The 13,409-nt window shown below is 44.2% G+C and overlaps 1 protein-coding gene and 1 long non-coding RNA gene across 3 annotated transcripts in view; one reads left to right on the top strand and one right to left on the bottom strand.

Moving 5' to 3' along the window:
- Window positions 1–223: 223 nt before the first annotated feature.
- Window positions 224–10,695, bottom strand: LOC125426093. The gene is made up of 3 exons (XR_007243498.1): window positions 10,446–10,695; window positions 3,946–4,117; window positions 224–2,184 (listed from the first exon to the last, which is right to left on the bottom strand). It is a non-coding gene; the product is annotated as an uncharacterized LOC125426093 (long non-coding RNA).
- IGFBP5 (insulin like growth factor binding protein 5) overlaps window positions 7,234–13,409 on the top strand; it is a 46,262-nt gene continuing 40,086 nt past the window's right edge. The window contains exon 1 of one of the 2 annotated variants that reach the window (XM_048484229.1): window positions 7,234–7,338. In XM_048484229.1, coding sequence (XP_048340186.1) covers window positions 7,251–7,338 — 88 coding nt within the window. In that variant the 5' untranslated portion in view covers window positions 7,234–7,250. Of the gene's footprint in view, window positions 7,339–8,715; window positions 9,770–13,409 lie in introns of those variants that run through there. The other variant, XM_048484228.1, reaches the window with a different exon arrangement.

Raw genomic sequence — 13,409 nt, 5'->3', positions numbered from 1 at the left:
GTCCCCCATGGGGACCGGGGCAGGAGGTTACTGGGTGCCACTTGGATGCATATCCATTCGTGACACCCCCTCCTGCCAGGGGTAGCGAGCCCGAAACATGACCTCCAGGCCTGTGCCATCAAGCCCTCCACTACCCCCAGACCTCTTATTGAGGCCCCCGCCGCAGGGAGGTCTGGCCTGCAAGCCTGCCTCCCCAATAAAGGATGTGCCCCTATGCCCAAAAAACCGCCCAGACTGCGACAAATAAGTAAAAAAAAACATGCAACAACCCCTAATAACCCTAGGGAGGGTGGGTGGGTCTGTTTGCCCCTGGCCTTGCGAAGAGGCCGAGCTGAGCCAGGCACAGGCTTTTATAGCCTCCCGGCTCCCCTGTCATGTGACGGTGGAACAGTCACATGACCACCGTTCTTGGCCTAACGGGGAAGTGGGCAGACTTCCTAAAACAATCCTTCCCTGCCGCAACGGGCGCCCCGGTCCAAACCGGGTGCGCTTTTTAACATAGGGAGTTGAACTTTATTTGAATCATATCCCCCCACCCCCCCACCCCAAAAAAACTCAGTTCAGAGTGGTTATGTTGTAAAAGAAGACTGAACCTAGACCTAGAATTTCTGGTTGTCTTGAACTTAAACTGGAACTAGGTTCAGGTTCAAGGGAGTAAAGATATTTTTGGTTCGGGTAGTTTCAGTTCACATTAAAATTCTTTTGAACTTGTTTTTAGGGTAGAATTCAGGTTAACTTTGATTGCCTCATTTTAAAAAGGACCAATACTGAATCAGACTTAATCTCTTCTTTCCTGTATACCTATTACATACCTAAGTGCTCAGCTTTCAAGTCTGGGCACTGTGGCAGTCAGCCACCAAGGTAAGATCCTCTGCGCCAGCATCCATGGCACTTAGCACAACTGGAGGCACAGCTGCTTATGCAACCATTCCACTACTTCCAATGAGCCTTCTCACACACACACACACACACACACACACACACACATTTGGACTGGACAGTAAATATATTACTGAATATCATAGAAAACTGTGTTCCTTGAACTGAGGTTTTCACAAGGGTCAGCAGTGCTTCTTGGTAGACAGCTGCTCACTCCACATAAAACACAAGTCTTAACATTATGGTTTTCTTTAGCTACCCAATTGTTGCTAATCATGTCTGACCATAAAATACTTGAAAACTAAATTCAAAGCTTTCCTGAAGAATAATGACTGAACAATAGAATACAGAAAATTCGATAAACGTAAAAACATCATTAACCAATTTTTTAAAAAATGATATTTGTTTTATTTTTATTTATTTATTTCTTAATTTTTTATACCGTCCTATCCCCAAGGGGCTCTTTATAACACTTATAGATTATTTTTCCTTTTTAAAAAAATATAAAGAAATAAAACACCAACCAACATACAAAAGATCAAAATTCAGAAATCTACAATAATTTCCTAATGCCATCTATCTCTTTCCTCTGACAGAAAGCTTTAAAAACCTGGAGATGAGTGAGACGGAGCTTTTCTGGGAGGGTATTCTACATAGGCAACTCCCAAAGCAGGCTCTCAATTCATAGGCAGATTCACCTGAGAGTCGTGCCGTTTTGGTGTCCTGGTCACAGAGCCCATAAAACTCTAAAAATCAGCACCAGCTCTTTATTTATGTGGTTTATGGTCCCCCTTTCTCTTTGGGACTGGTGGCAGACTAAACAGAGTGAGTCAAAACAAACAAGATGGGCCATTCACTAAATAATGAAATAGAATTTGGGCTGTAGATCCAACCAGAAGTCTAAAAAACAGAACCGAAACAAAGAAGTGTTGAAGTGTGGCCAGAAACCAACAACCAACTTGAAGCCTTGGGACAATACTAGGCAAGTCCTGATTAACAACTTGGCTGCTGCATTTCTGACCAGCTGTCATTTCTGAATGTCTTTCAAAGGCAGTCCCAAATCATGCACTTTGTTATCTCATGTGGAAGTTATCAAGGCAAGGGTGATGATAGTAAGAGCTTTCTTCTGCAGCAGAAGGCAAAAGCTGGCATAGGTTAGTCTGACTCCTGTTTTAAGTCATCCATCAGAGAGATCAAGGCAATTTCAGTTTCAACACTGGATTGGAAGGCAATTTGAAATGAGTCTAGACTTTCATTCAAGAGTATTTCAAAGTGGTCCACCACCATTTTGCTTGCATGCTTCACCTGAAAAAGAACTGAAGATTGGTTGGTTGTTCAACAGAACAGCTTGGTTATATGGATGTGACCATCTTCACTGCTCTTGCATTTCTCTCTTCCCGAAACAAACCCTACCCATCAATTGATATCTGACCCTTCTGCTGACATAACATCTTGCTTATCTTTGTCTACCATTTTATTAGAAAGGTTGGGTTAATAACAGTTGGAAGGCATGTGTATATAATATAAAAAATGTTAGCTCCCCCCCCCCCAAAAAAAAAGAAAAGAAAAGCAGGAAGGGACTGCAATTGCACGGCTAAATATCAATCACAGAATATAATGATTTGCTTACTTGGCCATGAAGAGGTGAAGCCTAAGCTCCATAGTGATTGTTTTAGGAAGTTTCAGTGCTATCAAAGCACTATGCCCGGTTGTTGGCATAGCAAGCAGGACCTTCCAAGACAGCTAATTTGGAATTAGAGAAATCTATACTGATAAGAAATGAAGGGGTGGGAGAAAATGGGCTGGAAAATAGCTTCCATCATGATCCTCTATCCTAGGGGTCTGCAACCTGTGGCTCTCCAGATGTTCATGAACTACAATTCCCATCAGCCCCTGCCAGTAGTCCATGAACATCTGGAGAGCCACAGGTTGCAGACCCCTGCTCTATCCCTTCATGTCTCTGGGGTCTTTGCCATACATATTAGGGGAGATTCATAAAATATCACCTGGAAGAGAGGTTACATCCTCCCCACACTCTAACCTCCTCAGACACTGCCCTCAAAATTTGCCATAGCAATATTGGAAGCCCTGAGTGCAGTGATGCTCTAACTCCTTTATAATTGTCTCTTATTTAGAAAGCTTTCTGCTTTGTGGATTCGTTGCCAATTTCTCCTCCTCACCTCAAGTCCCCCCCCCCATCCTTTTAGCCCTGCCAGAGGTTTACTTCAGATGTCTCTGCTTCCCTACAGTACCACAATATTCAACCTTTTGTTTCTTTTATTCCTGACCTCTTTAATAAGAACTGCCTTTGTCGTTCTAATTCATGCTCAGACTTGAAATTGCCTGTGTGCTCCCAAGAATATCACTCTTGCTGCCTCTCATTCCTACTCCACGTAGGTCTGGATTCTCAATTATAGGGTTATTGTCTGAAACTTTGCTTGGATTCCCATGTGGCACCCTTGCCAAGCAACCCCTCACTGAACTCCTGATCTTCATTTTGGTATAGATCCAAGGTCCACTGAGATCCTCAGACCTTGGAATGCTACATGTCACTCCATTCCAGCGCAGACCAAGATAAATAATGTGGGTAAGTATTGCATAAATGCTGACAGTAGGCACAGCTGTCCATGGGCTCCTTGTACAAGTGCTGACACTGGGCACAGGTGCACAGGTATCCATGGGCTTGCCAAGGTAGGGCAGGATATAAATCCAAAACAAAGTTAAAATTAAGAAGGCATATTGCAATTTACTTTGCAGACTTCAAGATAGTCCCTCATATTAAGTTGGCCATATTTTTTTTACCAGTCATTCCCCTGTGCTTCTAAAAGACATTCAGAAATCAAGATAGTGGAGCTTTTCTTGGAATAGTGCTGAGAAAAGCTTCACAAGCTAAATTTCTTTGTGCTAATAAAGGCACAGCCACTTTTTAAAAAATGGCAACCTTCCAACACAACATACATTTTGTGATGGAAACATATTAAATGATGCAAATAGAAATAAAGATTCTGAGCCTGTTTGGACAATGCTCAAACTTAACACACAGGCCTTTTCCGCACCACAGCTTACCACAGATTCTCTCGGTGGTCAAAATTTGTCTCTTGAAAACATCTTCTGGAAATCATTCCACAGACCTCCTTTCCTCCTGTTGTTTTGGGATTTTTCCCCCATTGTCCCTTCAGTTGCTTTTATTCCACATGCTACTGCTGAAATGTTATTCCTGATGGTGGTTGGATGTCACCTGCAATGCAGAAGAATAACATCCCCCCCCCCTTTTTTTCCTGCGGCAATTCAACAATGTTTCAGCCTTCATTTCCACTACCAACCCAAAAGAGAAGCTGAAATAATTCCTGGAGTAAGAGCATTACCTGAAGAAATTGAAACACATAGTCCCCAAAAAGAACCACATTTCCAATCAAATTTTATTCATAGTAATGCATGGTTGTTACTGTAACAGTCCATGATTACATGCAGAAATTACTCCTAGTGCCCTTTTCAATCACCCCCAGCTTCAAAACTGTTCTCTGTCCTAACCTTACATCAACAATTCAACATGCAATTGACAAAGCTGATCCAATCAGTCATGCTAGTTTTTATCTCTGCCTGAACGTTCATATGTTTTTGTGAAATTGACAAAGCTAAACCAATTGACCATGCTAGTTTGTATCTCTGCCTCACAGCCCCATCCAAGAGCCAGGAGCCCAGCTGTGGTGCCATGCCTGCCCCCCCCCCAAGACTTCCTAGTAGCACAGGGAGCCTTTGCAAGTGTGAAAGCCTCCAAGAAGCCCCCACTGGGTTTAACAGACTTATGCTACCCACAAGAGTGGGTTAAGTCTGCATTCCTGACTGCTGGCTAATGTGCTGAATGATCAGGAGGGAGCCCTGTCCCTCCCTCACTATGTTGGTGGTCTCAGCGCTGGGGAAGGCTGTGGCAGCCACACACACACAGTAGTTTTGCCCCTCCACCAGGGCAACTGTGGAAAAGGGCCAAGTGTTTGCACAAAATGGAAGCAACCCCCCCCCCCCCCCGTACTGGAGCAGGCACCAATATCTGGAGGAAGAGAAATGTGTAGGCCATCCCCACCCTGGCAAAAAACCCTCCCCAATTTCTTTGGCCAAATTTGAACTGCTATAACTCATAACTACAGCATTCTTTTAGTAAATTTCTTCTTAAAAAAGTAACTTTCCTTGTCAATTTCACTTGCTCCTAACTGGAGACAGTGTATCTTTGCTTTATAATTACACTCCTAATTTGAGATGAAATTGACACAGCTGATACAATTGACCAGGCTTGTGCCTATGCCCTCACATTACATTGCTTACGTGATATGACAAAGTGATTTTCTTTTTTTAAAAAAAATCTTTTTGAAAATGGAGATTAAGGAGGAGAAGAAAATGACTGAAAGGGAAGTTGAAAACTACACAGGGGCGTAGATAAGGGGCAGTTGTTTGGTAGGGCAGAGAAACAAACACTGTTTCAACATGATCACTCGCTCAATGAAAGCTGGCTCAGAAACAGATTAAAACAAACTGTGATAAAATGCTTGGAAAAATAAGTAAGGAAAAATGAAAGGAAAACATTTCTGAAACCCAACTGAGGAAAAAATGTGTGGAATTAAAAGTGGAGAAATATACCATTTGGCAGCAAGAAATGTTATATAACATTTAAGCAGCAGTGGCGTAGTGGTTAAGAGCAGGTGTACTCTAATCTGGAGGAACCAGGTTTGATTCCCCACTCTGCTGCCTGAGCTGTGGAGGATTATCTGGGGAATTCAGATTAGCCTGTGCACCCCCACACACGCCAGCTGGGTCACCTTGGGCTAGTCACAGTTCTTCTGAGCTCTCTCAGCCGCACCTACCTCACAGGGTGTTTGTTGTGAGAAGGGATGGGAAAGGAGTTTGTAAACCCCTTTGAGTTTCCTATAGGAGAGAAAGGGGAGAATATAAATCCAACTCTTCTTCTTCATGAGGGAAAGACCTTTGCTATTGCCAGCCTCTTGCATGTCCCCCCCTCCCCCGGGCATATGAAGTTGGCTAATGTTCAAAGGGTGTCAAACCAGTATACACAGGTTCAGTCTCCCTAGTAAAATCTGTAAATCTAGCATACAATCTGACCCTTCATATATTGGATTTGGCTATGTTTGAACAGTATTTCATGACATGAATGGTGGTGTCCTCAAGATCAGACAGGTGAGTTGAGTGAAAGGGGAGAAAGGGCTGGGGGTCATCCAACAGCCCTTTATGTGCTGAATATAATAAGACATTGGCATCGTTTTTCAGATATTAGCGAGGACTCCTCCATTCTTAAAAACAATAAAAAGGGACAACCTGGGAGGGAAAATGTGATCTTGGCTGGGAGCAGTTTGTGCTGGGAGCAGCTCATCAATTGCAAACTCTTTTCTTGTAGGCATCACTTTGAAGTGCAATTATTTCTTCTCTGCTGTTGAGAGGCCTTTTTGATCAAAATGAGCTAGCACACGTTATGGACAGGCAGGATTTTGTTTGATGGATCACACACTGTAAAGGCTTGGAACAGAGATGCAGACAGGGTTGCTAGCTTTTTATTGGCTCATTCCTGAATTCTGTTCCCACCCTGGAGATCCTGTGCACAGGATAAATGTGCAGGACAGACATGTACAGTGCAGTGGTTAAGGCACTGGACTAGGACAGAGACCAAGGTTCAAATCCCTGCTTGATGTGAAACTCATTACATAACTTGAAGTTAAGGTGGGCAAGTCCATATTGAGGAACTCCTGAAAATTTGGGAGGGCAGGGTCGGGTGAGGGAGGGAGGGATCTCAGCAGCGGATAACTCTATACAGTCCACCCTGCAAAGCACCCATGTTCTCCAGGGGATCTGACTGCTGTAGTGTGGAGATCAGCTGTTATTCCAGGAGATCTTCAGGCCCCACCTGGAGGCTGGCAACCCTTCTTGGAGCCAGCTATTTGTTCTCAGCCTAACCTCCTCCATAGACTTGTCAGGAAACAAAAATGGAAGAGAAGCAAACCCCATGTGTCACACTGAGCTCCTCGGAGGGCAGGTAGGATAAACATGTAATGAATAGTAAAATAATAACAACAACGATTGAATTTATAATGAATAGAAAAGATACCAAAAAAATCAGCCCTTGGCCTTTTGTGATCATGCTTCTAAGAAAACAGATCTCTTGTGCTTTTCCACTATTCAAGCAGCATTAGCGCAAAAGAGAAGTTAAGACATTGAAGTAGCCAGCATAAAGAGAGTTCATGGAAGGCAGAAAGGGGTTAAAATTTTCAAGCAGCTGGCCCAAAGACTTATCATAGATAAGGGTGCATTCTAGCGGCAAAAGCTATGCAATGCAGGCACACTGAAGACAGATGAAAGAGTTGGGGTCCATGCTGAACGGGAAGAGCGAAGTCACTGCTGGGGCATCTATCTCAAAAGTGCCAGATTGCTTTCAGTGCCCTCCCCTTTTGCTTGAAGGTAACACGGACTGCTTATTGGTTATTTGTGGAAGGAAGAATTTCAGAGTGCTGCAGTTCAAGATGTACTGTATTTCTTCTATAGCTATGTTTGGGTTTTAATGTCCTGGGAGGACCGCTGATCAACATGTACTCCTGCTTTCACCTATATGGTCAGCCTCCCTTTAAAATATAATGTGGTACAGCATGAAACTATATGCCCTTATCTCTCTCTCTTGTTGTTCAGGAATGCTAGAGAGGCAAAAAAAAATATTTCCAGAACTAGGACATTTTCCAGCTCTATTCCAGGTGTGGGTTTGGAAGAGCACTGAGCAGGGTGGCCAAGGATGTCTTTGCAATCCACGAGGTGTGCTTTACATGACAAAAAAAAATCATCTTGCGACATAGCTGACTTGTTCTCTGCAGTCCTGTTTGGACCCATCGTGCCTTTTGGCTGAGTTCATGCATTGGATTTAAGCTGTTTGTGTTTGATAGGCAAGTTGCTTTTTGCTAACCTCACGCCATCAAAGTACACTCTAATCAAACACGTCATACACCTACAAAGCCGTGAGGATTATCATGCTAGCTGCAGGTATGGTACATATGGCACTGGGACTCTCACCCAGCAAATAACTCTTTGGAACGTTTCTGCACGGCAAACACAGTTGTATGCTAATACAGCCTTGCTAAATTGAAACTGGGGTGTTGCATATCTGGCTGATTCAGTAAACACTCTTTGGCAAACACTGGCAACAAGATAACAGCCGAGACCCTGACCAGTTGCCAGCTGACCAAGAACAATAATGTCCTGACCTGTTCCTATGCCTTTAACAGCAGAATGATCTGGAGAAATCAGCAAATGAAACTTTGCAGTGCAAGAAGATAAGCATTTAGCACCTGCTAGTGCTGTTAAAGGCAGAGGAGCAAAAAGTTTTGCTTTGTTTTTTAAGTTGGCCAAACTGCCTGTGTTTCACTCTTTTGTAAGTAACTCTCAGTATCCAATGAAGCCACTCTCCAGGTAAATGTGAATAAAATAGAATTTAAAATAGAATTTAAAATAGAATTTAAAAAGTTTTGAAATATTCCCTGCAGTATAAAGTCAGCAGAACTTCATGCCTTCTGATCTTGCCTGAAAGAGAAGACGGATGCCTTGGGGGTGGCTTTTGTGTGTGTGTGTGTCTGTGTCCCTGCTACAATAATGTTGCTGATCCTTGCCAGGGCTTTGGAAGCCTAGAAGTCAGAAGCTGCACACCCCACCCCCACACACATTTGGAGTGTGCACTGATCTTGCCCTGGTTACTGGCACCCATTCAGGCTGAGGTGTCACTGGGATCTCAGATTGCAGCGAGGGGCTGGCAGGCAGCCAGGGGCAGTCTATTTAAAAGACATGCCTGCTCGGCATTATTCAGTCTCTTTAGAAACTTCTCCAGGGGAAAAGTGTTGGGAGATCTACAAAGTGGAATTCTTTTTCCCCCCCTTTTTCCCCCCTTCACTCTCTCTCTCACTCTCTCTCTCTCTCTCTCTCTTGCCGATTTGGTAAAAATCCTCCAACTTTACAGAAAACCTCTTTGTTGTTCTTAACCCAATCTAGGAAGACGAGGGTAGGGGGGAAAACCCAGCCAGTCCCGACCCAAGCTCAGTCGCTGCTCGACAAAGCCCAGCTCTACCTGCTTCCATGCTCCTCTAGCCGTTTTTAATTTGCTGCAGATAATATCAGGACAGTCAAGAGAAGCTCGGTCCCTACTTTGCTGCCTCTTCAGGCTCTGCTCTTGCAAACCTTGCTCTGGAGTGGGGCGTGTGGATTATTGTGTACGTCTCTGTGCAGCCTCACCACAGCTGTCCTTGTTCTTTTTTGCCCCTCCTGCCTGTTCAGTGACTTTTTGGGCAGGGGTAACAAAAAAACCCCTCCAACCTGTTGCATCTGCAATTTTTTTTGTGGCGGCAGATTTCGAAAGCCTGTTGGAATTTTTCTTATTCTTTTTGAATCGTTTCGAAGTGGAAAAGCTTTTTTTCCCCCCAGAACCTAAGGAAGGAGCAACTTTAAAAAAAACTCGTTCTCTTTAAAAAGACACTCAACACTGCCTTGGTTGCCAGCGACGCTGCGCCTCTGAGTGCCCTGAAGATGCTCTTAAGGCAGGTTTTCCTCTTCTGCCTGTGCCTGGGGCTTTCGCAGGGCTTGGGCTCTTTTGTGCACTGTGAACCTTGCGATGAAAAAGCACACTCCATGTGCCCTCCCAGCCCTGTGGGCTGCGAGCTGGTGAAGGAGCCTGGCTGCGGATGCTGCATGACCTGTGCCCTCGCAGAAGGGCAGTCGTGCGGAGTATACACGGAGCGATGCGCTCAAGGCTTGCGCTGCCTGCCACGCCAAGGCGAGGAGAAGCCCTTGCACGCGCTGCTCCATGGTCGAGGGGCCTGCCTTAATGAAAAGAGCTACAGGGAGCAAGCCAAGAATGGTGAGTCCTATCCTGGGCCTTGGTTTGGATTCAAGGGTGGGGGGTCGTTCTATGTTGCTCTTTGCGCATGTTGCTTTGTAGCATCTCTGCCTATTGCCTGTCATGCGCTAACCACACTCTGCTGCTCTTTCCCTAGTTCCTAGAGGTGCCACCTATCCCATCAGGCCATCTTTTCAATCCTATTATGAGCAAGTCATTCCTCCCCTTCCCCTTTGCTTCTCTCTTACCCTCATTTCCCTTACTGTGTAAAACCCATGTAACCCCCGCACAATATTTCTTTTGCCTAGAGGGCATCAGCCTTGCTTCATCAGCTTTACCCACCTTTACTAGCCTGAGGTCACTCTTTGCCTTCTCTCCTGTTTCATATTTTTTCCTATCGTTATCGCAAACCTGGTTTCAAACGCTAATTAATTTTCCTCACCACATGTTGGATCCCGACCAGGCTCCTCACTGGCCTTCACTAACTGTCTCTCTCATTCTCTCTCGTTCCCTTTTCATACACCTTTATTTAAATCCTGCCCCCCCCCCCACATGGTAGCTTCACTGTCCCACAGCAAATCTATCTTCTTCGGCATTTGTCAGTCAATGCTGTGTGCTTTGCAGCCATGTGGCCACAGCACAGGAGACCCTCCACCCACAGACCACCACCCAGTTTCATGCAGGCCAGCCTCCATACCTGTGTCCACAGCTCAACAGGCCCATCCTATTCTGTACCAAATCCCAGAATTGGATTTTCTCGGGGTATCACTGGCAGTCATCCTCGCCTAGGTCACTTTCGCAGGTGCAACAGAAGAATGAAAAATATTTTTTGGGAAAAAAAAGCCAAACTATGATCAGCATTTCTATTTTGCATTAGTAAAAAAAAAAAAAATCAGATGCTGTATCCACTGTCCTTTATTCCAGCTGGACCATTTCTTCATCGTTATTCACACCTTGGCTCAAAAACCTCCTCCTCCCTCCCCCCCGCCAGCAATAATTCCTGTCCCTCTCATCATCATAATTTGCTTTCTGCCAAACTGCTCATTGTGTCCATGGAGCAGAGATTTGCAGCTACAGTTTCTCTTTCCCAACACCAATAAATCTTGCCTTTTTTCTTTACCCTCTTCTGCCACTTGCAGGCATTGGCTCCGTTTGGTTGTCATTTCCTCTGGCAGAGGGAAAGTTCCTTTCAAAAACAAATACAAATTTCAAAATTTCAGGTGCTGCCTTTGGAAGGAGCTAAAGGCAAAGACGATGGCTTGGGTAATTCTGTATGTGGGATCTGCTCTGTTATGTGAGGAGGAGGAGGAGGAGATATATGACTTAGTTTCCTGTCTCATAACCCAGTAAACTGTTAACAATCAGCTTCCACTGAAGTTCCATGAAATCTCTTCCCTGCAGAACATCTACAGTACTTCTTCTCCCCTTGCACCAAGTTTTTCTCTGTGCATGGAGAGAGCAAGAGAAGGTTCAGCAGTTTGTTCAGTAATATGAACAATATGGCTAGAGGCAAATGCAACAGTATGCAAAGGAGCAAACTCCGCTCCTCTTCTGCATCATTTGAAATAACAACAGTGCCACTTACAGACGGATGAGACCAGCAGCACTTGGACTGAGTCTGAACAAGCCTGAACCTTTTCTCTTTTCTCTCCCTTTCTCCTCCCTTACCCCTTCTGTCACGCTCCAGCTGTACAGCAGGTGTGCTGAGGAGGTCTCTCCAGTCAGGGATAGGCAAATTTTGCACTCACAGGGCCTCTCTACTCTTTAGGCAGCAGTCTTGGGCTGGACGTCTCTTTTGCAGCACACATCAACACTCCTCACAACATCTGGTCGGGTTCTGTCATGAAATCTCAGAGCAGCGATTGATGGTCATGTTTCATAAACAGTCTGAAGAATTATGTAACAAAATGAGGAATCTTTCAAAACTCTTTTCTTGTTGGCTATGTGAAATGGGAGGACTTCATTGTGCCTTGAATTGAAATATGGCGGACCTTTTGGAGGCCAGCAGTGAAAATGGTTGTATGGTTGAGCTGCATTTTATGAAGGCGGGGGGGGGGGGGGCTTGTGCATGTGTACGTTCATTTGAAGTCCTCCAGTTGCACTCCCTCAAAACATAAAAATGGACACACAATTATGTCAATAGATTAGCTGTGAGCAGTTTGTGGGTTGTAGGGCTCTAGACATTGTTGTGCCTGAGGCCTGCAAGTCTTGTGAGGACTCTAGATTTAGAAGGCAGATGCTGAACAAAGACAGACTCATCTTGATTGTTTATCATATTAAAATGACTTGTTGGCATAATTTAGCCTCATTCTTTACCTCTAGGGGGAAAGTTTCAAACATAATGAGTGCCATGGATATCCAGCATCCCTTTGAAATATTTCAGACAGTTCTGTCATGTTCTAAGGTGCTTTCATGTTCTGGGCAACCCTTCAGAACAGAGGACATCTGGCCATTTCACTTGGCAGTGGCCTCTCTCACTTCCTTAGTCTGCAAGTTAATTTCTAGAAGCATCTTTGCTCCTCACAATAATATTAAAGGAGCTGATGCAAATAACAAAGCCACCTTTCTCTGAAAACTGAAGATGGCTTAAGTGTGTTAGGAATAGATGAGTTGGGCAGAACGTTATGCTTGCAAGATTTAAAAAACAAACAAAACAAAACAGGAATTTCTGAGGGCAAGGCACAGGGAAAATAAAACTCTTGGCACCAGAACAGTAGAGTGTGAGAACGGAGAAGTATATTTTCATAGGCATGTTTCTAAGCAACTTCTGAAGGGGAAAAAATGAAATCTGACTTGAACTTGAAGGTTTTTGCCAGGTTGGCCAGCAATCCAAGGAATGAGTATTCAAGAAGCCAGTCCCGGTTGTGGTCTATCCATGACCAAAATTGGTCCAGAACAGGAAGTGGAGGGGTAGGGAATCAGTACTATATGTATAATAAAGTGAACATTGTTGGTGAGAGATGTTTATTACTTCATGGTCTTGAAAATGTGTCTGAACTTACTGAGTTATAAAAAAGGTCCCCCTCTGGTTTCTTCACAGGATAGGTACCATAGTTTGGGACTGTGAATCGTAGATCAATAATCTGTTTGACACAGAGGTCAGTTTTTATGCCTCAGTTTGTCTATGCTCTGAGATGAATGTCCCAACTGCCACACAGACAGAATACAACATTGACAAGTCTACTAAAATATTTAGTAGCCCCTGTTTGTCATTGTCATGTCATGCTAGAGTTGATGCTGAGTTCTTGTCAAGTCTTGCGTCATCTGCTGCCCAAGGCATTTATTGTCTTTGTCTTCCAGTCACCAGCGGCATGCTAAACTTGTGCCAATTGCTAAGCAGAACACACAACTTTTTTACACACTGATGATGTGACTCCTTTAAGCCATTTCCCTACACACCTTTCAGCCCCTTCCTTTATTTGGTAATATTCTGGTAGACAGGCTCTACTTCAGCCTGCAAGTGTTTTTCTTGTGATGCAGACAGTCCTTCTGTGAGTGTAAAATTATGACATTCCCCTCCTGGGACTAACCCATCTCTGAACTGGGCTGGAGATTATATACTTTTCCTTTTAAAATTAGTATTTTCTCGTTCTATGTAAAGTTGACTCTTTCTTAAGGATAGCAGGATTTTGACATGGGGAGGATGCAAAGAGTTATTTGA

Source organism: Sphaerodactylus townsendi, linkage group LG02 (genome assembly GCF_021028975.2).
Source record: "Sphaerodactylus townsendi isolate TG3544 linkage group LG02, MPM_Stown_v2.3, whole genome shotgun sequence".
Classification (NCBI taxonomy): Eukaryota; Metazoa; Chordata; class Lepidosauria; order Squamata; family Sphaerodactylidae; genus Sphaerodactylus; species Sphaerodactylus townsendi.
The sequence above is the reverse complement of the archived record's forward strand: the minus strand, read 5'-3'. Positions and strand labels throughout refer to the sequence as shown.